Source organism: Neophocaena asiaeorientalis, unplaced genomic scaffold (assembly GCF_003031525.2).
Source record: "Neophocaena asiaeorientalis asiaeorientalis breed wild unplaced genomic scaffold, Neophocaena_asiaeorientalis_V1.1 scaffold39, whole genome shotgun sequence".
NCBI classification, from domain to species: Eukaryota; Metazoa; Chordata; class Mammalia; order Artiodactyla; family Phocoenidae; genus Neophocaena; species Neophocaena asiaeorientalis.
Window position 1 is genome coordinate 6937918 of NW_020175670.1, and position 27320 is coordinate 6965237.

The window sequence follows — 27320 nt, forward strand, 5'->3', positions numbered from 1 at the left end:
ACATCCTGAAAAAAAAGCTACAAGCTCACAGCATTAAACTGATGGTAAAAAAAATGGGGGGAAGAATGTAAAGGTTCTTCTTTTTATCACTTTTGAAAATAATCTAAGTTTTGTTTTAATTGTAGAGGTAGTCAATATATGGAAGACATTTGAGACTGGTTTTAGGTTATTTTTAAAAAATAGTTATTTATGTATTTGGCTGCGCCAGGTCTTCATTGCCACGCGTGGGATCTTCGTTGCAGCATGTGGGATCTTTTAGTTGTTGGCATGCAAACTCTTAGTTGCAGCATGTGGGATCCAGTTCCCTGACCAGGGATCAAACCTGGGCCCCCTGCATTGGGAGCACGAGTCTCAGCCACTGGACCACCAGGGAAGTCCCTAGCAGGTTATTTTTAAACTTCATGATTTTTAAATTATTATAGTATATTATAATGCTTGTATTTTGTTATAAAATTATATCATTATCACAATACAAAACTATACTTTGTATTTTGTTATAATACATTATTACATATTAGGTATGTCTCTGTCCAAATTATTGATAGTCACATATTAAGCAAAAATAGGTTATAAATATATGTATTTGAAACGTGCATTTTTCATTTGATAATATGTCTTGAGGATATTTTCCATATCAGCACACTTACACAGATTTACTTTATTCATTTGTTAAAGAAGTAGAAATTATGATACAGGTAATAGTTGAAGCTCTCTCTATGCTCCTCTCTAATTCCCTTTACCTCTCTCCCCAGGAGAGAGGTTTGCCAAACTGCTCTCCAAAGAGCTGTGCCAGTTTAGTCTAGCACCAGCACTGCATAAGAGTTAACCTTTCCCCACAATATTGTCGATGTCAAAATTTTGGCCACCTAAAAGGTGTTAAATGGTATCTCATTGTTGTTTTAATTTTCATTCACCTGATTGTTAGTGAGGTTGAAGGTGTTTTCAAATGTTTTTTGGCCATTCAGGTTTCTTCTTCTGAGAACTGCCCATTCATTCAGTTATTCACTGAACAAATAATAATGCATACCTAATAAATACTGGGCACTGTTCTAAATACTTGAGATGTATTAATACCTTCTCTTATGGAGTCTTATATTCTACAGGGAGACAAACAATACCCAGCAGAAGTAAATTCTATAGTACATCAAAAAGTGGTAAGTGCCATGGGGAAAAAAGCCGGGTAAGGGCAAATGGGGAGTGGGTTTAAATAGGTGGTCTCATGGGAAGGTGACACTTGAGAAAAGACTTGAAGGAGGTGCAGGAATTAGTCACACAGGTATTTGGGAACAGCATTCAGGCAGAGTAGCAGCCAGTGCAAAAATCGAAAGGCAGAAGCGGCATGCCTGCCACATGCAAGAGACCACAAGGGGGTCAGTGTGGTTCAAGCAGAGTGAGAAAGGAGGGCAGAACAGTAAAGAGGTAATGGCAGGCTGGGTCACATAAGCCACTGTGAGGAAATGGGCTTTCACACTGTGACATGAGGAGGCACTGGAAAGTCTGATCAGAGAAGCAACCAGATCTAAGTTCCATTTTAAAGGATCACTCAGGGAGCTGTGTAGAAAAGGGAATGTAGGAAGAAAAAGTGCAAACAGGGAGACTAGTTAGGAGTTTCTTGCACTGGTAATCCAGGTGAGATGGTAATGGCTTTCACAAGCATTGCAGGTAAGGTAATGCGTTTTGTTTTGTAAACAGGGAATTTGAGATGCCTGTATGAAATTTAGGTTGGAATATCTTTCTAATAAACCCATGCTCACAACATGGACTTTCTGTCACAATATATAGTAGCATCTCAATAAATATATGCTGAACTGAGTAACTGAAAACTTTAAGACCAAGACCATTTTTTCTAATTTTACTTTCGCTTTGGAGGGTTTAACAAAACTTTTGGGACACAGTATTAATTAGTTTTGAAAGGTATTATAAAAAAAACCTTTGGGATCATAATGGTGATTAACACTGAACAATTAAATATGTAATTATTAGGAGAAAAATAATGAATCGTTATTTATTTAACAGCTTCTATTTCCTTTTCTTACATCAAGAAGTAACACTTCATTTCTGTTAAAGGCTTTTATTCCCTAGCACCACTGCTTTTCATATTTCTTGGAGGCAGGCAAACAAGTTGGAATAGATGTGGCTATTTAAAAACTCAACAGTTTTGCCACTCCATTCCACCAGTCTTTTTGTTTCTAAATACTCAAAGCTCTAATTTCTACTGAGCTTACTGAAAGTTATTTAATAGGTAGAATTAGGTGGAGTGCTGCTCATAGTAGCTGAAATCTATACCAAACAATACTGATTTCAGGCTGGTATGTTTTGTTTTTATGCTTCTACAGAGGGAAAGTGATCCTTTTGGGGTCATTTAATGTGTAATAATTTCATATGCACTGTCTTCTTTGCAGAAATTCCATGAAATATACTACTTTACCAAAAGAGTCCATTGCATAATCAATTAGAACAAGTTACCTCAATATACATAATTAAATGATCAAGGAAATATTTCACACATACAGAAATTTAGAAAACAATTACCTGTGAGCTGGAATTCTGCGATCACCAGCAACTAGAATTACATCGCATAACTGTTTGTGTCTCAAATAGTTTTCCATCTTTTTGAATGTTTGTTCAGCATGATTAAGGGCTTGGAAGAATTCATCTGATGAACATGGCTCCATAGTATGGCAGGATGATGTCTGACTGCTATTGGAAGTCCTGAAAAGAAAGAAAACACACATTTTGAAAAGTTGCTAACACATTAAAAATATCTTTCCTATTAAGTCCTTTTAAATCCTTCAAATGTAACAGAAGCAATGCTATCAGTCTATATTAATGAACAATCATTCATAATTTTTGCCTTTGAAAATCAAATGATGGCTCAAATCATATGTGTGTCTTGCAAACATTGTGAATGTGTGATACCTTCTAGTTAATAGCTACATATATTCTTTGCCTGTTCCTGAGGTCTCTTCTCTGGTGAATACGACGTCTCTGCTGAAAAAGAGCCAAACTATATTCATATTGATAGCCATAGCTCCAACATTATATTTAAGGGCATAAGAGATCTTTTTTTTTTTTTTTTCGGTACGCGGGACTCTCACTGTTGTGGCCTCTCCCGTTGCAGAGCGCAGGCTCCGGACGCGCAGGCTCAGCAGCCATGGCTCACGGGCCTAGCCGCTCCGCGGCATGTGGGATCTTCCTGGACCGGGGCATGAACCTGTGTCCCCTGCATCGGCAGGTGGACTCTCAACCACTGTGCCACCAGGGAAGCCCAAGAGATCATTTTTTGAAGGCAGAAAGGGAATTAAACTCTTTTGGAAATATAAACCCAAGCCATCCTTTATTTAAAAATGGGTTATGTTCACAGTTCATTTATACAAAATATATTATCATAAAATTATAAATAATAAATAATAATTATTAATAGATCATCATAAATAAATCATTATAAATTATAAATAAATCATCTGATTCTCTGACTAGTCTTCAATAGCCCAGGTAACCTATAACTTAGATTATAGCTTAAAAGAATTCGATGGCCTAACCCAGGTATCTAAAAATTATTTGAAATTTCCAAATTATAATTTGAAGAGTATGAGTTCTATATTTTCATCATGATTCATTGATGGAAATGGTGAAAAAGTGAAAAGATTGAGACTAAGAATGAAATCCTAAACCCACCCCTCTCCCCTAGATCCCCTCTCCAAGATCACTTGAATCAAGTAATCAACATCCCTTGGTTATACAATTAACTACAAAACCACCGACTATGCCATAACTTAGTTATCATTTCTCATCAGATCTACTTTTAAGGATATAATGATTCTGATAAATGCTTTGTTGAATTAAGCCTCACTATATCTTAAAAGAATTTTCTTAATATAAATATCTAATATCTTACCAGGGACCAGCTGTCCTCTTGACCACCAACCCTACCCTCTTTGCTGATTTGTATTAGCTCTCTGGCTCCTAGGAATTCAAATTTTCTACTCCTATTTACACTCTCTGCTGAACATTTCGAACTTCTTGATTTGCTTTCAAGGCTTCAGTTGCTATCACATGTTAAATAAACATGTTATTTCAATGTGACAATTAATTCAGAGATTTTTGGGTATAGCAATCACTCCCACTGCTCCAAATGAAGGATCAAAAGAAGTGCAGGCTTCTGATTTGTAGTCTGTGGAAAAGCAAAGCTGTCCATTCACAAAAGGAACATGAAAGAGGTAGGAACAAAGCTACTCAGGCTTAAAGAGCTGCACAGCTTTCTAGCGTTTCTTGTTCTGTTTTAAGAAATTTGGGACCTCGCACATACAATTTTAATAATGGAAGAATTTACTTAAAAAAAGAATTTGCTGCATATCCAGACAACTGTAGAACCTAGGTATCAGAACCATTATACACAGAATTTTTACATCTAGAAGGAACCTATGTAGTCATTTAATTCAACTCCTTTATTTTGCAGATGAGAAAATTTTGAGGCCCCAAATGGCTCAAAGTGATCAACCAAGGACATATAGGTAGCTGGATACAAAACCAGGGATCAGGAGGCATTCAGAATGTTGGTCAAATCACTCACAAAGGAATGGAAATTTTTGCTTACCTTTACCTTAAGGCATCAGTGAGTGCAAGGACCAAGGGTATGAAGGGAAAATGATAGTACAATATGAATGAGGATAATCTAACAATAACAGAGGGAAGACATATGGGAACATATGTATATGTATAGCTGATTCACTTTGTTATAAAGCAGAAACTAACACACCATTGTAAAGCAATTATACCCCAATAAAGATGTTTAAAAAAAAAAAAAAATCTAACAATAACAACAACAACAACAAAAGACATGAGAATTCAGGATCTTAGACAAAAGTCTACTGCTCTGTTACTGCCCCTTAGCTAGGGTTAAGACAGCAAGAGTCTCTTAGTTTTCCATGGGGCAGAGATAACATCTCTATCTCTGGCTAATCAAAGGTTTTTAATACTCTGGCTCTGTGTAATTTATAATGTCATTACTTTCTTACTATTTCTTTTCCTATTATGTGTTTTGGTTTGGAAGCTTGAATTGCTGTACGCGGGCCTCTCACTGTTGTGGCCTCTCCCGTTGCAGAGCACAGGCTCCGGACGCGCAGGCTCAGCGGCCATGGCTCACGGGCCCAGCCGCTCCGCGGCATGTGGGATCTTCCCGGACCGGGGCACGAACCCATGTCCCCTGCATCGGCAGGCGGACTCTCAACCACTGCGCCACCAGGGAAGCCCCCCATGTGGCTATTTTAATTAAAATAAAATAAAATTTAAAAGTTCTTTAGTTGAACTAGTCATATTTCAAATGCTCAAGTAGCCCCATGGGGCTAGTGGCTGCCAGATTGGATGGTGCAGATATAGAACATTTCCATCATTGCATAAAGTTCTATTGCATAGTGCTGATTCAACTCTGTTACTATGTATCTGGACGAGTTATTTAACTTCTCTAAGTCTTACCTCCAATAGCAATACAGGAATAAGTAATACATAGTACTTTCTTTTAGAGGATCCTTCATGGGAGGATTATTAAATGAATGCATAACCCTAGCACAGAAAAAGTACACAATCAAGGTAAACAAACTCCTATTAGTAGATCCTTGCTTTTCAAAGGCCAATGGGAAGGCCCGTAATCTCAGTCTTTTGTCTTGTACAATGTTGTTTGTTTGGTTGTCTTCCTAAAAAACGATCGCCAACATTATCAATTTTTATAACTAAATTTCCTGATTCCTAATTAAAATGGCCTTTAACAAACCCAGCAGACATCCTAACCCACAATATAAACATCTGGGAATAGGCCATTTATGGAGTATTTAAAACATATTTCTCTGTGATTCCTACTAGATCTTTACATGGTAACAGAGGAAATATATCTAACATTTCTGCTTAGTTTTATTTCTTTGATGTTACTAAGATGGTAAGTCATATTTCAAAGAATTGCATCATGAGATCATTCAAATCTTTTGTAACAGACGTTCTTTGTAATGAACTCTACATTGCTGGATATTTCCAGGCTACTGGGAAACATTTAATTTTTAGCTTATTGTCCCTCTGCAGTAGGCTATGAATTTGTAAGCCAGAAAATGCCTAAACATAGAAAAGAGGCAAGTATCAAACAAATCAAGTCACCAACTATTTATAGAGTAACTCCTGAGATGCATTATTACACCAGTTGTTAGAAACTGGGGATGCAAAGAAGGTATGATTTTTTTCTTTTAGTGAAGGGACTTAGAATTTGAAGACTTAAGTTTTATAAAGTGGAAAAAAGTAAACAGCAACACTAATACTTGCAATTCTTCAGATTTCACACATCTGTGTGCACACAATATGCACCAATACTATCTTTTTATTAGAAACTATTTAGATTTCCTCACTATCATCACCAGAACTTGCATTAGGCTTTCTTAATGGAGTAATTTTTCAAAAAGAAGTTTTAAAAATCACTTCACAAGAATTATACTGTATATGATTTTGCATAGAAAACAAAGCTGCATTGAAACTCTTAAGTGGTATGTTTGGCTCACTCCCCAGGTAAGTGATAAGCTGCCTCATAGCTTCTGGCATTCAGAATTCATGCTTTTGCCAAAGTGCAGATTACTATATCATGAATCTTTTGACATCTTTTACACATATTCAAAGTCACAAATGTAAAATAAGAATGCAAATTGCTTAGTATAGGCTAGCAGTCTCTAAAAATATTTTTATGCATATCCTTTTCAGTATACTTTTAAGCATGTGCCCCAATATATGGATATTTATGAGTTTATAAAAGATATACATATATCATTGTACAATTATTATTTACATTATAAAACAGAAAAAAATAGATTTAAAAAATAAAATGTAAATAAACATTCTAATATATATACATATAATTACCATTTCTCCAACAGATCATCTTGTACATCCCCAATTGGAACGTAACTGCGATCAGAATTTACAGAAAGGAAAGATCAGTATGGGCTGGTGTTCGGAAAGGCAACAAGCAGCAGGTGAGATCTGAAATACATCTTAAGGTTTAGATGAGCAAGGAGGAAGAGAAGTTGGGGTTTTCTCTTTTAAGGAGAGGACAAGGCAGGTGCATAAAGAGAAATGGCAAGAGGCAAAGAAAAAGAATACCTTCACCTCTTCCCTTCTCAAGAGAAATACTTTTTCATTTTGGAATTTAAGGAGTTCTCTGCTGGTCCTGCAGTCAGAATATCTTTGGTGAAAAGAGTCAAATGTTGTTTATAAAAGAATCAGATTTTCTTAAACAATAACCAGCGTGAAGGAGAAGGGCCAGTGGGCCCTCTCATACAATGCTGCTGAGAATTAAAGGAGGCGTAATGTTCCTGAAATAACTTTGAGAATACAGATCAAAAACCCTAAAAACGTGCACACCCTTGAGACTTTATCCAGAGGAAATGGTCATCTGTATGTAGAGATCTAACTATGGGGAGGGGGTTATCACAGGTTGTTTCTAACAAGAAAATATTGGAAACAATCTAAATTCCAAAAAAATTCGAATATTGGTTAAATAACCAAAAGGTATGTCTGTGCAAGGGAGAATGATGCAGCCATTCACAAAGATACAGGAGAACATTTAATGACATAGCAAGCTGTTTTACTGGACACTGCTTTTGCCTATCCAGGATTCTTTCTATGGTAACAGACCCATCTCGACCTTTTGGGAAACCACACATACCCTACCTCAGTTCACAGGGCTTGGGCAGAGGTAAGCAAGCGACTGAGGCCTGGCCAACAAGAGTATCATATCTTCTGGTTATAATGATTGATTTGGGTGGACATAAGATCCAAACAAGACCAATGAGAGTCCATTTCAAGATGTTTGTTGGTACTCTTGGAAAAGAGTCACTCTCTTTCCATTGAGGAGGTTAAGCTGATAAAAAGTAAACTTAGAGCTACTAGTGGCTTTTTGCTACCACAAAGAAAGCCCGTCTAAGGTTAACGCCATCACAAAGGAAAACAGATTCTAAAGAGGGGGAAAAAAAGGATTTCTGGTGTTATTTGAGTATCTGGATTCATCATGTCTAAAGTTGTTTGAGTTTTTATTTACTTATGTGAATCAAAATGTTCTAGTTTTTGCTTGTCAGTTTGAGTTGGGGCTTCTGCCTTTTTTGACCAAAGGAGTCTTAATTTTATGTTTACATTAGGGTGAAAAAGGTTACAAAATAGTATGTACAATAAGATTCAGATTTTTATTCTAAAAACATATTTGTATTCTATACTTACCTAAAATATACTGGAAGGATACTTCCTCAAATTGTTAATGGTTATTATTTTGGGGTGGCAGGGTAATTTGTAATTTTTGTTTTTCCATTTTTGCTTATCTCTATTTGCTCACATCTCAGTGGTAAAAATAGTAAATAATATGGGGAAAAACTCATTAAAAAATTAGATCCAAAGATTCCGAAGAGTTCTATCCAGCTGTCCTCACCTCTTGCACCCTGTTGATTATAACCTCCAAACCATTCTTCACATCTGCCACAGTAATGAGTTTTAGCTGGACACATGGCTACCCAGGCAGAGACCACAGCTGCGCCTCCTTTGCTACTAGTTGTGGCCATGTGATTAGGTTTTCAACAATGGCACGTGAGCAGAAATGATATATACAACTTGTGTTATTTGCTTAATGTCCTCCCTTTTCTTTCTTTGGTCCTTCCCATAGGCTAGAATGCAGAGGGGGAGCTGAGGAAGCTTTGACCATAAAGAAATAATAACACCCTACAGGATGGAGAAACAATATGGAAGGAATCTGGGTCTCTGAGGGAACCTGTGTAGCAGAGCTACCTGTCTGCCCTGGGCCACTTCCCCATTTGTTAAGTGATAGAGAAAAAAACTTCTATTTTATTTGAGCCACTATATTTCTGAATCTCTTTGTTATATTATCTTAGCCTATTCTCTACTAATATATTCCCTAAAGTTAAGTGGCCAAATTATATGGCTCTGTGCATACGAGTGATTATGTGGGGTGTGTATGTGTGTGCATGTGTATCATTGTTTTCATGCCTAATATATCTAATTCTAAAAATGTAAAACTTCACTATCCAGTTCCAACTAGATGAAAATAAAATATAAGCAATAAGTGTCATAAAAGGTTCTTTTGCCTTAAAAATCTGGACTTATAAAGACCAGTTGTGCAACTGTAATGCTCAACCTTTTTCCTAAGCTGATTCTTTCTAGGAACTAATACGATTCCAATAAATTCCTATTCTGTTTAAACCAGCCAATTTCAGTTGCTTAAAACTAAGAACGCTGATAGAGTGTACAGACAGGTTTTAGAGGGTTCATGAATTCCTTGAACCCCATATGAACCCCATATGAAATATTTAACACACATATGTGCACATACGCACATGTATGTGCACACACACATACAGACGGTTTTCTGGGGAGAGGTTCCATGGCTTATGTCAAGGGAATCCATGATATGACTTGGGCATACACGTGTGAGGGAGGATAATGCAATACATCCTTCCCAGATACAAGTACAATATAGTTGAACTTCTTTGCCATCTCTGGAAGCAAAATTTTTTTCATGTGGAAACATGTAAGATTTTAATTTTAAAGTGAACCAGAATTAATAGAATGGTTCAAACAAGGAGGTACAGAGACAACCTAAAGAGGGTCAAGAAAAAGGAGATAGCACTTGAGAAATGGTATATTATGAAGATAACCCCTTGTTGGGAGAGGAGAAGGACCTACATGCCTTCAAGATGAGTCAAAGAATAGCAAATCAACTGACAAGGTATAGAAGAGTTCAAGGGTATGTGCAGTTGAAACACAGAGTAGCAAACAATGGATAAGACAGATCGGATGACTGTGGGTAAAGGGTTGTGGGTGTGTCAAGAGATTATACGTGTATGCCAGCCAGGGTTGGCTTTTTCAGGAACCAGCCTGAGAAAATTAGTTGAGGAGAGAAAGTGAAACTGGATAGACTGAATCATTAACTGTTATGTAGATCCAAGTTGAACTCAGTGATTAAATGAATAGTCACAGAGAACTGCTTACTGGTATGTGTGCATGAAATCTACATGTTAATCGTTTGGGTTCAAAATGCAGCTATTTCCAAGTGATCAAGGTCAATATCAACAATGATAAGTTAGATTGATGATATGTATCTTTGATATGATGTGCTGAAAATGGTACTTTTCCTTTGTGGTCTTCCTCCTTAAAACTCATTAACCCCCACCTAAGCATGAGAAAAATATCAGACAAATCCCAACTGAGTAAGACATTCTACAAAACACCTGACCACTACTCCCCAAACTGCTAAGGTCATCAAAAACAAGGAAAGTTTGAGAAACTGTCACAGCCCAGAGGAGCCTAAGGAGATATGATGATTAAATGTAACTGGTATCCTGGACTGTAACAGATAAAAGGACGTTAGGACGTTTTCTGTAACAGAAAAAAGGAAATTAAGGAAATCTGAATAAAGTATGGGCTTTAGTAACAGTACAGATACAGTAACAGATACACCATATTAATATATTAGTAATAGGGAAAACTGGGTGTGGGATATAAGGAACTCACTATACTGTCTTTGAAATTTTCCTGTAAATCTAAAACTATTGTAAAAATATAAACTTTAGTTTTTTAAATGCAGTTTCATTTTACTTACTAATCTTGAGCAAGTTACTTACCCTTTCTGTGCCTCACTGGCCTCATCTCTACAATTAGAATAATAATAGCAATCTAACTCAGAAATCTGTGAAGACTAAATGAGGTAATATAGTACTAAAATGCTTAGAACAGTGTCTCACAGATAGCAAGCATCCAATCAATAGTAGCTATTATAATTTTTGGATATTTGTATAGAAGTATTTTATACATATTGACTAAAAATAGTCTGATATATAAAATATTAAACCCTAACTTTATAAACAAAGGTTGAAATAATGAAAATGTCTCCAATATGTCAATATTACATAATTTCAAAATTGGCAAATCCAGTAAAGTGTAAACTGTGTTTAAGCTATGGTCACATGGTGAGCCACTATGTAAACCTGGCTGGCCCTGGTGAAAATTCATCCTGAGTTAAAGTCATTGGAACTTACTGCTCACATAGGTCACAACTGTTACTTAGGGTCTAAAATTCCTCATGGTATAAAAAACAAAGTTTTTTATTTTATTTTAAAAACAAAGTAATGACTTAGAGATGATTCCATAGACAGAGAGTGGCTAGGCTATAGACCCAAGATCCAAGTTAAAAGATAAGAAACTTTCAAATCACTTAGATGTGTGACAGCAGAAATTACCATAAGCCGAAGGCTCAGGCAGACATTTCTCCTACTTAGAATACAACTGATCATACATATTAGCAACATATGCTGCCTCTTAACTTCTGCTTTAACTTGTCTGGACCCACTGTAGGGGTTATGATTCTGTGTATGTAAAACCACTAAGTTGTCTTCCCTTTCTTCTAATAACTCAAAATTTCAATCTGAGTTCTGAGGTCTATGCAAGTATTATGACCGCTTAAATGAGAAATTCTTCGTATATTGTATTTCCCCACCATGTGATATCAATCTATAGTATACTCAAATAAAATGTTTACTATATATTTTATTATTTGCAAATATTATATAATGAAAATAACTATTTCCAAGTTATATACAGAATCTGATGAATGTCAGTGCAGCTTCTTTTGACATTGATAGTTTTTGATTTGTTTACAGTAGAAGGGCAAACACCTAGAGAGACTGCTTACTTAATCAAAAAGCTGGGGGCAAAAAAATTTATCCTCATAATGAAGATCAAAGACTCAGAGCTGGAGGACTGAAGGAGGATGTGAGAATTAGATATATTTAAATCTAGGGAAAAAATGGAAAAGTAAAAGTATACACACAAATGACGTTTCTAAAATCTAGAATGCTTTTTACTTTTTTGCAATAAGATGTTGAGATAGAAATTTTAAACCACCAGGAATATTAAATTTCTTTGACAGATTTCCCCTTATATCTAAAAATCAAAGACATGTTCTCTAAGTACATTTTATTTTTGAAATAATATTTTAGAAATAGTTTGGTCACTGCAGATGTGAACTGTTTACTCCCATCGACAATTGTATTTTCTTGAAGTATGCACATAGCTACCTCAGTAAAAAAAAAACAGTCTTTTTCTGTCATAATGAATATCCCATCAAGATGACACTTTAATATGGATACTAAAGAATAGATTAACTTAATTTCAGTAATCATTAGCTATGCAAACTACTTCTGTTGAAGGAAGTAAATTATAGTGACCTGTGTGTGTACAACCTTTCTAAGGTTATACATGTATATAAATTTTATACTCACATACGCATAATCTCTCCAGGTAGTAGATACATGTTAAGATTTTCATAACTAATGCTGGTAAATGAATGAATGTTTTGTTTTTTGTCTAATTTTGTTAGAATATTCTTGATATATTGCATTGGTTTCAAATAAAAAGATGATTACTCTTTGGTTTCCCACCAAATGAAAATAGTTTTATCCCAAAAATGATAAACCCTGAACCTTTTAATATATACTTTATTCTTTTTATGGCAACAAGTATCCAAAGAAAATACAAAACACTGAAACCATATTAATTCAAATAATCTCCAATCAAAATTATTCGTGGCTCCTATTCCCTTAAAATAATGCTAAATCATAAACTAATTAAATTTTTAAAAATTAAATACACTAGTTACCTATGTAAAGATATTCCCCTCTCTCCATTACACAAATGATTATAGAGGACTGTTCTATATTTGTTATTATTCCAGCATCACAGTTCAGAATTCCATATTCTGAAGATTAGAAGAGAAGGCGGTAAATATCCCCAAGTAAAAGATATCTGAATATACAAACTCATTTTGTCTCCATCTCTTATGATGCCTATATTAATAATAACCAACAAACAAATTACAAGTATTATCAAAACCTGTAAAGAAATTTTAAAAGAAAAAGGATCCAGTAATTAATCTAGAAAAATAATAAGCCTTTAAATATTTTTGAATGAAGATGAATCAGAAAGATGACTTTCAGGCCCTAACTTGTTACATAATATGCTATAGTATTGATAGTTTAAACTGATTAAGAAGAAAATTCATTTCAGAGGTAAAGACTGGTTCCATGGGTGAAGGTGGATAGTCATTATGAAATTACCAATTTTTAATTTTCTCTCCTCAAACTCATTTCCTCTTTTTTTTGCCCCCTTTTCACCAGCTGACCACATCTAGCTCCTCTATGTTCCCTTATACTCTCCTGAAGGAATGTCCTTCATTTCCCTAAATAGCACAATTTTCAGAGAAGTGAAGGCAACAGGAATTAGTAGCTGTCATCTTAGAAAGAGACATGTTACTGTATTCTCTGAATTAGTCTGGAGGGCTGCAACATAGGACAAAGAGAAATAACCATAAGAAAAATATTATTGACAACTACAAGGGTGCAAAAATTATTGGCAACTACAATATGCCTCTCCTCATAAAATCTTTCATTTTCATAAAAATTTTAAAATGACTCTATAATCTGTTGCAAACTAAAATGTCATAAAAATTTTTATACTATAGAAATGTCTTCTATAGTTTTGCTATGACTATAGAAGATAAATGAATGAAGCAAAATGCAAGGCAATGATGCATAAAATTGCTACCATGTATTATTTTCAGGGCAGAGCCAGATCTATATAGGGAACACAAGATATTTCAAAATGAAAGCTATTTGCTGTCTTTATAATTTTACAGAATTAAAATCAATATTAGAACATTTAAAAAAATCCCAGCAAAAGTATCACATATACATACCAAGATATTACGTATGTGTATATATGTAGAGGTATATATATATATATATAAAATCATAGATTATAAATAATAATATTAAATTATTTTAAACAGTATATAGAATATACCCCCACACCCCATTTCTATCAGTAAGAAAATAATCAACCTGCATGAACTGGAATCAGATTCATTTTCTTCTTCACTAGTGCCATCATCCACTTCTGGTCTATCCAGCCAGTGTGCACCGCCACAATCTTCTGCTGTAAACTCAAACGCAGGGACTTCAGAGGTGGATGCCATTGGCCAAGAAGGTGAATTCTGAAAATCCAGTTGGCTGGACCTTCGGTAACCAATTGAAGCCAAAGGCAATTGTAGGCTACACGGATCTAAAAACTTTCTCCCACCGTTTGCTCCAGTCTGTCCTCGATTCCAAAATTCTCCCTGCTGGCTGTCAACTGTAGAATTCGGAGATGATGCTTGATGGCTAAACCACCTCCATCTGATTTTCAAAATCTGCTTCACATCAAACTCTTTACGAGAACCAGACATCCTCAGAGAAACCAAGTGATCGTCTAGGCAACGGGCAAAAAGCACTGCACAGAGATTTGTGCATCCAACCAAGACAAGAGAAGTATATGCCCTGTTGTACACAATAAACAAATTGAAAGGAAAATAAATCACATTCACATATATATCTACATTTACTTTTATACCAATATATCAGATTATAGAGAACAAAGGACAATGAAAAAAAGATGAAACACGGTGGAACATTCCATTCAATCAGAGCAAACTCTCATCCACCTATCCTGAAACAGCTAGACCACTGTCCCCTACTCTCCTTTCCCTTACTGACCATTAGCTCTCACAAACACTGACAGCATTCAGTAAAGTCCTTTTAAACGCAGAACACCACCCCCTTTTCTTAAACCACAAACGACAGTGACAGAAAGCACTATCCCGTAGTTGCAGTGTCTCAGTCTGCTGCTTAGTATATTAACTCTTTTATTGCTGAAACAAGAAATGTATGCCACAGCATTTTCCTTTGTACTTAAAAACCACTGTAAAACTAAAATGTTTCTATTTTTATACTATCTATTTTTATACTAAGTTCCTAAATGAGATATCACAAAACAACAGGTTGTTTTAAAGTTTTTAAATTAGATGAGTTATAGTGATTTTCAAGCTGGCTCTTTGGATGCGGGGTCAGGAAGAAGGAGGAGTACAAAGGTGGGGTTCCCGTTCACTGCTCTCCACTTCTATCTTCTCCCTTCAGGAAAGGAGTGTGTTTCATTAATACAGTAAGAACTGGGTAAGACTTCATCTGAGCAAAGAATATTGAGAAGACTAAGAAGAAAGAAAAAGTCTGAAAACTACAAAGGATCAAAATACGACAGTACTTATTCTTTCTCAAATAAATGACCTGAAGTCCATATTGCTCTATAATTAGGATTGAGCCACTCTGAATTACTACAATAGCCAAATTTCTATGACACTACTTAGGAAAAGGAAAGTGTGGCTCAAGAAAGCTACCTAGGACTGGGATAGGATTATTTCTTGGGTGTATAAGTACCCTGATGGTGCCCTCTGTTGTTGGCAAAACAAAGCAATGGTCTGAACATGATTACAGCTAAGGAGAATTGATAAAGCAAATAAAAATCTATCAAATGCAATCAAATTTTAAAATATTGAATGATTATTGTGAGCAAGACACTCTATAGGCATTATGGGGGAACAGATACATACATCTTGGTTCCTACCCTCAAAAATAATTAAATCGAGTTACTGAAACAACAAAATTGATAACTTAAGTATAAGAAATATTATAATGCTGCAGTATTAACATTTTGTCATCTACAAAAACAGAGTTTGAGTTTTCAGGGTGCTGAATATCTAGTGCTATATCAAAATGACAAAAAAAAAAGCTGCTTTGGAGGCTTACAAAAATATTGTGAGGTATATCTTAACCTCACACAGCTCTTTAGGAGAATAAAAATTATTCAGAGAAATAAGACTAATAGGCATGAAAAGCCATATATAATTTTCTGCCAAATACTGTAGGACAAACCATAAATACTATAAGAAAGAGAAAGGAGATATCAGGATGGTGTGGAGTGCTATGGGCCAGTTTCATTAGGGAGAAGGCTTCTAAGAATAGTAAGAAGTTTTACAGCCAGAATGATGAAAGATTTTATAAAGGAAGAAAGATATTAACAAAGCATGAAGTGAGCACACTGACAAAGAAAGAGGGGGGAATATCAGTTTGATCAGCCAACCAGAAATACCTAATTAATATTAAGGAGTAATAAGAGATAAATTTGGATGCATAAGATGACATAAAATGCCCTGAACACACATCAAAGGTGTAAAGGCTAGCAGGCAATGTTAAGTGGACTGTTGAACGGGGCAATGTTTTAGAAAATTAATTTGTCAGTAGTATGCAGGATGCATTAGAGAGTGAAATGACACCATTCCCTCTCCTCTCACCTCTGTCAGACTCCTTTTATCAACACCCTTCTAACTCCACTCTACCTATCCAACTTTGTTTCTAACTATTTTCCAAATGGACACACTGCTTCATCAGTTAAGACACAGTCTACTGTGCTTCCTGTTTTACATGCTGTTTGTGTCCCAATTTCTCTGGTTTTGAAATCCCACTCATCCCTCAAGGTTTAGCACAGATACTGCTGCCCTTAGAAAGGCTTCTCCAATTACTCTAGCCTTGTGGTTCTCAACAAAGGCAGCAACAGCTCTCTGCTCCCACAACCCAGAAAGGCTTCTGGAAGTAGGGGGCATGGATTTTTAGTTGTTGGAATGACCAGAGAGGGCTATGGGCATTGAATGGGCAGGGGCCAGAGATGGTAAACATCTTGCAGTGCATGGTATAGACCCACACAATGAAGAAATGCCACTGTAGTAGTTCATAATGATCTTGCCATCACTGTCTTCATGCAAATAAGTATTTACGAAGCATTTACATGTTTAAGGCACCACAAGAGGTAGAAAAATAAATAACAAAGATCTTTCTTTAAAGAGGGCTATACTCTGGTAGAGAAAAGGATAATTAAACGAACATTACAAATAAAGAATACATTTTGATATATATAGTTTTATATAAATATAATTTCTAATTTCAAATTCAATCTGTCAACATGAGAGCAATTACCAGAGAGTCCATTTACACTGTGCCAGCTCCAAAAACTAATTTTAATTGTTTTGCTGTTTGGTTGATTGGTTGGAGCCTGAACACAAGAGTGGACTTCATTAAAGACCACTGAGATGGGCTTCCCTGGTAGCACAGTACATAAGAATCCTCCTGCCAATGCAGGGGACACAGGTTCGAGCCCTGGTCTAGGAAGATCCCACATGCTGCGGAGCAACTAAGCCTGTGCACCACAACTACTGAGCCTGCGCTCTACAGCCTGTGTGCCACAACTACTGAAGTCCGCATGCCTAGAGCTTGTGCTCCGCAACAAGAGAAGCCAATGCAGTGAGAAGCCCGTGTACCACAACAACAAGTAGCCCCTGCTTGCCCCAACTAGAGAAAGCCCACGTGCAGCAATGAAGACCCAATGCAGCCAAAAATAAATAAAGTTTTAAAAATTTATTAAAAAAGACCACTGATAGGCAAGACATTTCGCGATATAGAGAAGAAATCCAAAGATGTGAACGTTAAAATGTTGAACCATGCCTCCACTCCCAAGAGGGGCCAAAGACCCTCTTCACCAAGATAGTGAGATATACATTAAATAAATACCTCTTTAATGTAGTAGCTCTTCTGAGTAGACTAGAGATGCATATGGGAGATTAGCCACTGAAATAGGCTTTCTGATTTTAAAGGGATACTAGGATCTTGGGTTGACAAAGGCCAAGTAGCAGCCTTTAACCACTGCTGTAATAGTCATGAGTTTGGTTACATGCATACATACATACATACGCATGTATATACAAAAGCTCACCACCACCCCAACCTTTTGTATCGGCGGACTCATACTGCATGCTTTTTTCACTGAGACACTTATTTTGTCAATCTTCCTCCTTCTTCCTGGTAATCAATGTTGACAGCTTGGTATATAGCCTTTCACACCTTTCTCTTAATTCATATCCAAACTTATATACACATATATAGGAGTTTTTGTTATTGTTTTATAAAAGAGACCATACTGTATACATACTTTTGGCATTTTGCTTTTCCCACCAAAATTATATACATGGAAATATAAACTAATAATGATCTTTTTAATAGTTGCATAATATTCCATGATTGTAAAACACAATTTATTAAACTACTTCCTTGCTAGTGGGCATGCAGATTGATTTCAGGTTTTTTTGTTTTATGCTATTAAGATAATGTTGAAATAAACATCCTTGTGAGGCTTTTGTGTCTCTGGAATTTATTCACAGGAGTGGAACTGCTGGGTTGCAAGTATGTGCATTTTAAATTTGAAAAGATAGCTTACTTTCCTGAAATTTATATTTTCAAAAGTAAAGTGAGTGTATCCTCATTCATTTTCACAGACCTACCAGTCAACAATAAGTATGATAATTCTTTATATTTCTAATATGAGCCCTCTATTATCAACATCATTTTGATATAAACCACCCTTTTCCCACTGAATTGAGGTATTATTTTTGTTATGAATTTTAACAATTCAGGATGCTAATTCTGTTGTACCATTTGTCTATTTTTATGCCAATATTAGTGTTTTAATTACAGTACATTTACAATATGTTTATTATTTGTTAAAGCAAGTTCCTATCTACACATATATTCTTTTACAATAAATTTTAAACTAATTTTGAATATGTACTCTTCTATATATACTTTAAAATAATATTACCCAATCCTCTCAACGAAAATCTCCAACCCTAGGGACTTCCCTGGTGGTCCAGTGGCTAAAACTCCATGCTCCCAGTGCAGGGGGCCCAGGTTTGATCCCACATGCTGCAACTAAAAGATCCTGCACACGACTGGCACAACCAAATAAATAAATAAATAAATAAATATTTTTTAAAAATCCAACCCTATTGAGATTCTAATTGGAATTGCATTAAATTTGTGTATTAATTTTAAGATGGTTGGCATTTTATGGTATCAAGGCTTCACATCCAAGCATGTTTTTTAGTTTGTTCAGATCTTATGCTCATTAATAAGATTTTTAAATCTTTTAACTATAGGTCCTGTGCCTTTCTTATTAAAATTTTTATCATGTTCTTTTATTTTCTCTTTTTTCACTGTTGTAAATGCAATAAATTTTTTCTAGCATTTCCACATGGTTATTGCCATTATAATAAAAGTATTAAGTACATTTATCTTATATCCAGTCCTTTTATCATACTTTCTCATTAGCTTTGATATTTTTAAAATTAGTGTTCATTTCTTGATAAGTTAGAGGCAACTTTGAGACAGCTAGGTAGATATGTCAGGTAGTTGGATAAATGTTCCTGGAGCTCAGATCCAAGCTCCAAGGAACTCTAACAGATGAAGGCAAAGGACACTAAGAAGGAACAACCAATGAAGTAGAGGAAAATCAGCAGCGTATGGTGTTAGGCAAGTCAAGGGATAAAGGTGTTTCAACGCAAAAGCCATGGTCACAATGTCAAACGAGAGGTCAGGTACCACGTGAAAAGAAAAATGTCCACTGGAATTGGCAATATAAAAACTTTGCCAAATCAGATAGGAGCAGTTTCAGTAAAGGGTTGAGGACCAAAGCCAGACTGCGGTGGGTTGAGAGTTAACGGAAGATGAGAAATAAGAGAGAGCATGTACAGACAACTCCTTCAGAAAATTCTGCTCAATAGTGAGGCTGTGGAATGAGATTACAGCTGGAAGAGTTGAGGAATCAAGGCAATGGATTTGTTTTGCCTGCTTGTTTATTTGTTGATTTTAAAAAACACAGAACATATTAGAATGATGAGAATGATCCAACAGGAAGGTGAGATTGATGATTGCAGGCGGAAGCAATGGAGCAAAAAAAGTGAAGACTTTGATAAAAGAAAATGGAATGGCACCTAAGCACAGTGGATGGCTTGGATAATCATTGTAGGTGGGATATTTCCTCTACTGTAAGATTTATGACTTTCTAAATGCATTGATTATTTAAAAAGGAAAGAAAAGACATGCACTAGTCAGTCTATTCAAGTTGAAAACCAAATAAGCCCTCTAAAAGGAGTCATGAAATAATAAAGATTAGAGGAGAAACTAAAGAATTAAGAAATGAAATGACAGAATTAGAGATCTAGCTCTTTAAAAATGTGCTGGTACTGATGAATGGGGAGATTGGGATTGACATATATACACTAACATGTATAAAATGGATAACTAATGAGAAACTTCTGTATAAAAAAAAAAAAAAGAATCCACCTTCTAATGCAGGGGATATGGGTTTGATCCCTGGTCGGGGAGCTAAGATCCCACATACTGTGGGGCAACTAAGCCCGCACACCTTGACCACTGAGCCCGTGTGCTCTAGAGCTCACACGCCACAAAAAAAAAAAAAAAAAAAATTGCTGGTATCTTCTCTTACCTCCTAGCAAGTTCAATCAAAGAAAAAACAAATTAGAACTTAGAACGAGGATAACATGACCATTAAAATAGAATATTTAAATAAAAGACTTAAAAAATAAAAGATCACTATTGCAACAAAAATTTTAAATGTCGTATTGAATAATGGAAATGATGACAAATGGAGAGAATTTAGGTAAGCAAAGTTAGAAAATACTCCTCAAAGACAGAATTTGCTCAAAATCCTTTATAGCTAGGTCTCTAACAATTTTCACCTAAGCTTAAGCCTGTCTAAGCATGGGTATTTTGGGGAAAAATCTTTACTCTAACAAAATACATTAAAAAATGATCTATTCATAAAGTAGCTTGTTATAACCCACTGACAGAAAGGGGTTTACAGAAATATTTCCCAGCTTTAACTGAATTCTTGGGCCAAATACTTTATGAAAAATATGTAGTAAACTTAAGCATTAAGGTCTTCATGGCACGGAATTCAGCATTTATTTAAATAACACTTTTTCTTCTGTCCCATCAACTTTTACTATACAATATAATATTGTTTCACTCAAAAATTTATGCATTTCTGATGAGAAGTCCTTCCTAGGGTAATTATTTATGAAAGAGCAATACATACTAAAAGGCATTACATTGTTAAATTATCAAAATGGTTTGCACAGGCTACTCTATATTAATTAGATCCCTCATCATTCTCTATCCCCTTGACCCTCCTGATTTTTTTCACAGCACTTATCACCCCCTAGCATATTAGATGCTATTCCCTTATTATTATCTTTACCCTCACCACAAAGTTAGCTGCAGTACAGCTTTGTTTGACTCACTGCTGTAGCCCTAGCACTTAAAACAGTACCTGAAAGACAGGTGCTGAATAAATATTTCTCTAATGAATGAATCCAATAACTATAAGAGCAATAATAAAAGATATATATTTATTATGTACATTTTTGAAATTATAAAATAAACTTAAGGGGCCTCCCTGGGGGCACAGTGGTTGAGAGTCTGCCTGCCGATGCAGGGGACATGGGTTCGTGCCCCAGTCCGGGAAGATCCCACATGCCGCGGAGCGGCTAGGCCCGTGAGCCATGGCTGCTGAGCCTGTGCATCCGGAGCCTGTGCTCCGCAACGGGAGAGGCCACAACAATGAGAGGCCCACGTACCGCAAAAAAAATAAAAATAAACTTAAGAACCAAATGTTAAAAGAATATTAGAAAACATTTACCTCTGGTGACAAAACCTTTTTAGTATTTTTTCAACTTAAGAAAAAAAATCACAATATATTACTCAAAGAATTTCTCTTTTCTAGTTCATTCTTTAGGCATAAAATTTGTATCACTTTGAAATCTACTGGCTAAACAGCAGATATCTTTTCAGACTGACATTTCTTTCTTCAAACTGATTATCAAATTATATTCTGTACCTCTTTCTTGTTTTAATAACTTTGCTTTACTTAAATTTGAGATACAAAAGCTCACACAGTATTTAAAATAGGTAAGTGTCAATTATGAATACATTTTTTTAAAAGTAATTAAGGAATCCACATGCAATTTCTGCTTCAAAACTTCTCATATGTTAGTTTGTGAATTTAAAAGATGACATTATTCAATATGACAACAGCAACACTGAGATGTCATTAAGATACACTGCAGATGAGCTCACTTCAACAGTATGGCTTTTAAAGCTATGGCTTAACTCAACAATTTAAATTACAACCATTTAGTAACTGGTTTATATGTGTGATCATTATTATACAAACCTCTCTTCACATAGAGTTTTTAAGAAAACAGTATTTGTTTTATGAGTAATCAATTTTAATGAATCTATTCCTATAGTTTTGTTTACTACATATTGCATAAAACACATCAAGGACTAATTTTACTGTACTAACTTAGCAGCACTTCACCTCCCCAATTTTCCCCTCAACTATAAAAAGAATAAGTTACAACACATGATTTCAAAGAACCCTTTAAAGTTTGATAATTCCAGGACACTTTTAAAGCTCTGTCAAATTAGGTCTTTTATGAGAACTTGGCTTATTTTAAAAATTTGAAGACTGATATAATTCCACTAACATTTAAAAATGTATGGTAGCAGGGCTTCCCTGGTGGCGCAGTGGTTGAGAGTCCGCCAGCTGATGCAGGGGACACAGGTTCGTGCCCCGGTCCGGAAGTTCCCACATGCCACGGAGCGGCTGGGCCCGTGAGCCACGGCCACTGAGCCTGCGTGCCCAGAGCTTGTGCTCCGCAATGGGAGAGGCCACAACAGTGAGAGGCCTGCGTACCGCAAAACAAAAAAATGTATGACAGCAGAAAATGTCAGTCAAGTATTTACCCAGGTTAGGAAAGATTTGAGATTTAATTTTAACTTTAATTCCAGAAACAGATATTCTGTACCTCTTCCCCAAACTCATTAAAAGCAAATATTATAAATGGAAAAAAAAATCCTGTATTTATATAAACTCAACAAATTTTGCTATAAGCAGAAAGAACTCAAAGATGAGAAAATAGACAGTAAAATCCATCAGGGCAGGGGCCACTATATCCGTAACAACTTGTATAGTGCACGACATTCAAACTTTTACTGAATTTAAACCAAAGAATAAATGAATAAATGAATGGCACAGACCTTGAAAGATCTTAAAATATAGCAGAAGTGGGTTTTGAATGAAACCCTTACTAATTATCAAGAGATAGGTATGTCCTTTATTTGAGAGAGGATGAGGTTCTTGAGTTAAGAATTTTGAGGTATACCTCAAAAAAATTAACTTGCTAAGTGAAGAATGGATTTGTGAGGGCAGATGCCATTGGTAGGAAAATCAGAAAACTCTTTGAAGTGAGAGGATAGTAACCTTGGCAGGAAGCAATGAGATCTGAAAAGGGGGTGGCTGTTAAAGATACTACAAAAACAGGCCTGATAAAATGTCTGTGGCAAATGGACAGGAAGAAGTCAAAGACCACAGCATTTTCAAATGTGGGTGGCTTCAAGAATGGTAATATTAACATAAATAAGGAAGTAAGAAGGATACAGTTTCAGGGGGACTGAGTATAGCTTTAGACAAACTTAGCTTTAATTATCTACTTAGCAACAAAATAGCTAGGAATATGGAGTCTAGAGCCATATTTAGCTTATAGTTAAAAATCAATCTACAATCTATTTAAGAAATCAGAAACTTAAAGTGTGGATAGATGAATCCTGGGCTGTTAACATTGGTTATCTTTGCATTCTTTCCACTCTTTACTACAAACACATGGCATCAAAATCTCTTTTGTAATAAAAACAAGCTTAGAAACACACTCTGAAATCCAAAATTAAATTTCTAGCACAATGTTAAATCTTTCACTCTGTTAAAAATATTTGGGAAATATTTCTGATTAAACAGTAAATGAAAATTAAAAATAAGTATTGAATTTAAATTCAGCTGTAACAAGCTAAGAGATTTAGTTTAGCTTTGTAAGTTACACGGTAGACTGAAAACAGCAGTTGAGAACTCTCCTATACACTGAAAACTGAAGACTAATTTCATGGTAATAGCCATCTAATACAAGGATTTTATTTCTTTGTGTACCCTAAAAGTATTGTGATATATACTTATATGAGATCAAGGTGAAAAAAAATGAGTGGGGTAAATTTTAACCTTTAAACTAAATTATGTCTCCTTGCTATATGGTCACATAGCATTCCAAACTACTTGCTCAGATAATTCAATAATCTCACTGAAATTATTTACTTAATGTCTGCCTTCTTCCCTAGACTGGAAACTCTATGAAGATTACAGAAAGGACTATGGCTTTTGAAGCACTTACAATACATGAACTGACATTCAATTTTAAAACTGCAATACAGCATGGTAAAAATATACAGGGGCAAGCACAGGATGCTAAGACAGCTGCAGAGGTCAAAGATATATTTCCAGTTAAGCTGGAATTCTAAGTATAATAAAAGCCCCCTTGTTGGATGAAACCCATAGCTGGTCCACTAAATGAAAAAGTTAGTAAGCATAAAAATTATATTTACATATTCTTAAAAGTTTTTATTTCAATTTAAACATAAATGCACATTCATTCATAAATCTTTTCATATAGGGTTAATGCCATGTATTTGACGTGGGCCTCCTACCGAGTTTGGGTCCTCTTTCTTGCATAAGCCATGCTCACAATGACCCATCATCTACGATTTCCACTTATTGCTTCTATAAATGGAGGGAGAACTTAAAAGCACTTCTGAAAGAATATGAATACAGAATCCATCAGCCCAATGGTCTATCCACCACAAGATAAAAAACTTGCGCCAGAATGTAAATTAATGCACTGCTTCCTTCAAGGAGAAAGTTTTACCACAAAAAAAAACTCTCAGCTGAACCAAACAGTGTGCTTAATGATGTAGTTAATTTACATTCTGGTGTGGGCTCCTTATTTCCTTGAGAGCCACTAATAGTCTAATGACCAGTTAGCTGGACCATGGACTTGAACACTTTAACAGCCTCTGGTTTAGGCTTTGATGATGTTCCCCCTAGTCTTCTACAGTTATCCAGCCTTCATCAAATTTGATAGCAAATTTGTTAATAATTCATTTACATTGAGATGACGTCCCAAAGCAGTCAACTTAATTTTCAAAGAATGAATTCTCTTTTTCTTACACTCTCATGAATTTACATGTTTACCAATGTTTTATAGTTACCATAACAAGCATAACTGTTAAAAATAGGTTTGTGAATAAAAGCAACCGACTTTTGGTAAGTACCCAACTCAACAGGTAGGCACAGAGTCATGCAGGTCTGCCACGGAGTAGCCTACTCAGCCATGAGTGATCACTTGGCCCCTGGGATCAGTAAGTACATTTTACAGAGGGAAAAGAGTGTGTTAGGTTAAAACCATGAGTCAGTTCACAGATAGTTGCTGTCATTTTCCCACATGGTCACTTATTAGTGGTAGCCTAAGTGGTAGAGCAGAAAGAACTTGAGTCAATAATTGAGCCACTCACCAGCTAACTGTATAATTTGGACAAATCACTTTACCTCCTCAATCTTCAGTTTTCTCTTAAGATAAATGGACTAAGTAAGTAGCACGTGGAAGAACTGAGTAAGAATCTGAATTTGTAAAACCAGCTACCACTTCCTCAGTGTGCAAATGTGCAGGGTAACACGGAATACTTTACATTGAATGGGGCATTCAGTTGTCACAGACACTTGGGCAAATAGGGGTCATTCCGCTTTCCCCTTACAAGGTGAGGACCTTGAAGTGAAGTGAGGCTACATGTATCTGTCTGGTGAGTAGCAGGGTTCAATTTGAATCCAAGACTGGCTCTAAAGACCATACACTGTCAAGTACATCACACTGCTTCTTGCTTTTAAAGTATTCTCATTTGCAACCCACAGCTACCTTGTTAGAAGGTAGAGTAGGTATTTACCCTCATCGTCCAAATTGGGAAGCAGACTCAGAGTGTAGCTGAGTCTAGGTTATCAAGGTTAGCTATCTAGAAGAGAGTCATTGAGCAGACTTAAATGCTTTATCAGTAAGACTGACCAAACTAAAAGCAAAAAGACAATAAGCAAGAAAAAAAGAGTACTTACCATATCACTCCTAATATAACAAAATACTAAGTTCATCATTATTGCAATTAAGTGCCAATATGGCATTTATTCACCAAGTTCAAATGCCTCACAGATTTTGCCCCACTTGGCTCCCTCCCAACTTCTGTCACTATTTCTTATAGTGTGAAGTGCTGACCCACATTAACATCAAAAGTACCTTTTCATCCCTCAACTGTCTATTGGTACTAACAGCTTGTAGTAGAACAAGTTACATTTTAAAAATCAGCTAAACTAATATTATATGGCCTTTTAATCCCCAACTCATCTATAAAAGTTATCACAATTGATACTTTGAAGACCATAGCATGATTATAACAAAATATTGACTTTAAAAAACAGCCCTTTGGGGCTTCCCTGGTGGCACAGTGGTTGAGAGTCCGCCTGCTGATGCAGGGGACACGGGTTCGTGCCCCGGTCTGGGGGGATCCCACATGCCGCGGAGCAGCTAGGCCCGTGAGCCATGACCGCTGAGCCTGCGTGTCCGGAGCCTGTGCTCCGCAACGGGAGAGGCCACAACAGTGAGAGGCCCGCGTACCGCAAAAAAACAAAAAACAAACAAACAAAAAGAAAACAGCCCTTTGACTTGATGACAGGTCAAAACGAAAGACTTCCTTAGCACCACCTCCTTAGATTTTGTGAATTTAAGTATGTATTTGCTGTGGCACAAGGATGAAAATCATACCATAAATCTGATGGCAAACCACTGCTAAATTCCTGCTGGATACTTTACGTTTGGCATGAGCACATAGCTGTCTTATGTACCATAAAAAGTAATAATCTGTATAACCATAATGTTGTCTTTTACTGACCTGAACTAAATCCAGTAAGTGTTTGTCTTCTTTGTAGCTTTATGGTGATGGGAAAAAGTAATCAATCAGTACTCTCTAGACACAAATAGAATCGAGCAAAATTGCCTGAGTTCTTGGAACATAATGAGCCCATCACAGATCAACCTGACTCTGCTGTAGGATCAATCAGATTTTATGAACTGTATTTTATATTAGATGGAACAGTGTAAGCTGGGTAAGGAAAGGGTAAAAATGGCAATGTAAGCAATAGAGAGGAGAAAAACATGAAGCACTAGGTTTCTCAACTGCTCATAATTAGAAATGGTTAATCACTACAAATGTTAAACCAGTTAGCTATTAAAGAAACTCCCTGGCTTGCCCTACAACCAGGCCTAAAAAACCCAAACCAAACCCAAAAAAAAGGGGAAAAGAAAAAAAGAAAGAAAAGAAGTGAAAAAGCCACCAAAAGACTGTTCTATAATTTAACTCTGGCAAAAAGCAAACTAAGGCATGCTAGTGAGTCAAATGGCGATCAGTGGAGACCAGTGGAGGCGAGGATTATTTCTTAGTGTTAATCCAATGTTCTCAGGCAGTTCAGAGCAGTCCTCCCAAACTCTCAGTCTTCAAGTTGGGGGTTGGGGGGGATGGCGAATAAAT

The 27320-nt window shown here is 35.9% G+C and overlaps 1 protein-coding gene across 1 annotated transcript in view; it reads right to left on the bottom strand.

Annotated features, from left to right (window-relative positions):
• KLHL5 (kelch like family member 5) overlaps positions 1-27320 on the bottom strand; it is a 74594-nt gene that overhangs the window by 40453 nt on the left and 6821 nt on the right. Inside the window, exons 2-3 of the mRNA XM_024731744.1 lie at positions 13932-14405; positions 2533-2712 (exon numbers count right to left, since the gene is read on the bottom strand). Coding sequence (XP_024587512.1) covers positions 2533-2712; positions 13932-14314 — 563 coding nt within the window. The 5' untranslated portion in view covers positions 14315-14405. The remainder of the gene's footprint in view (positions 1-2532; positions 2713-13931; positions 14406-27320) is intronic.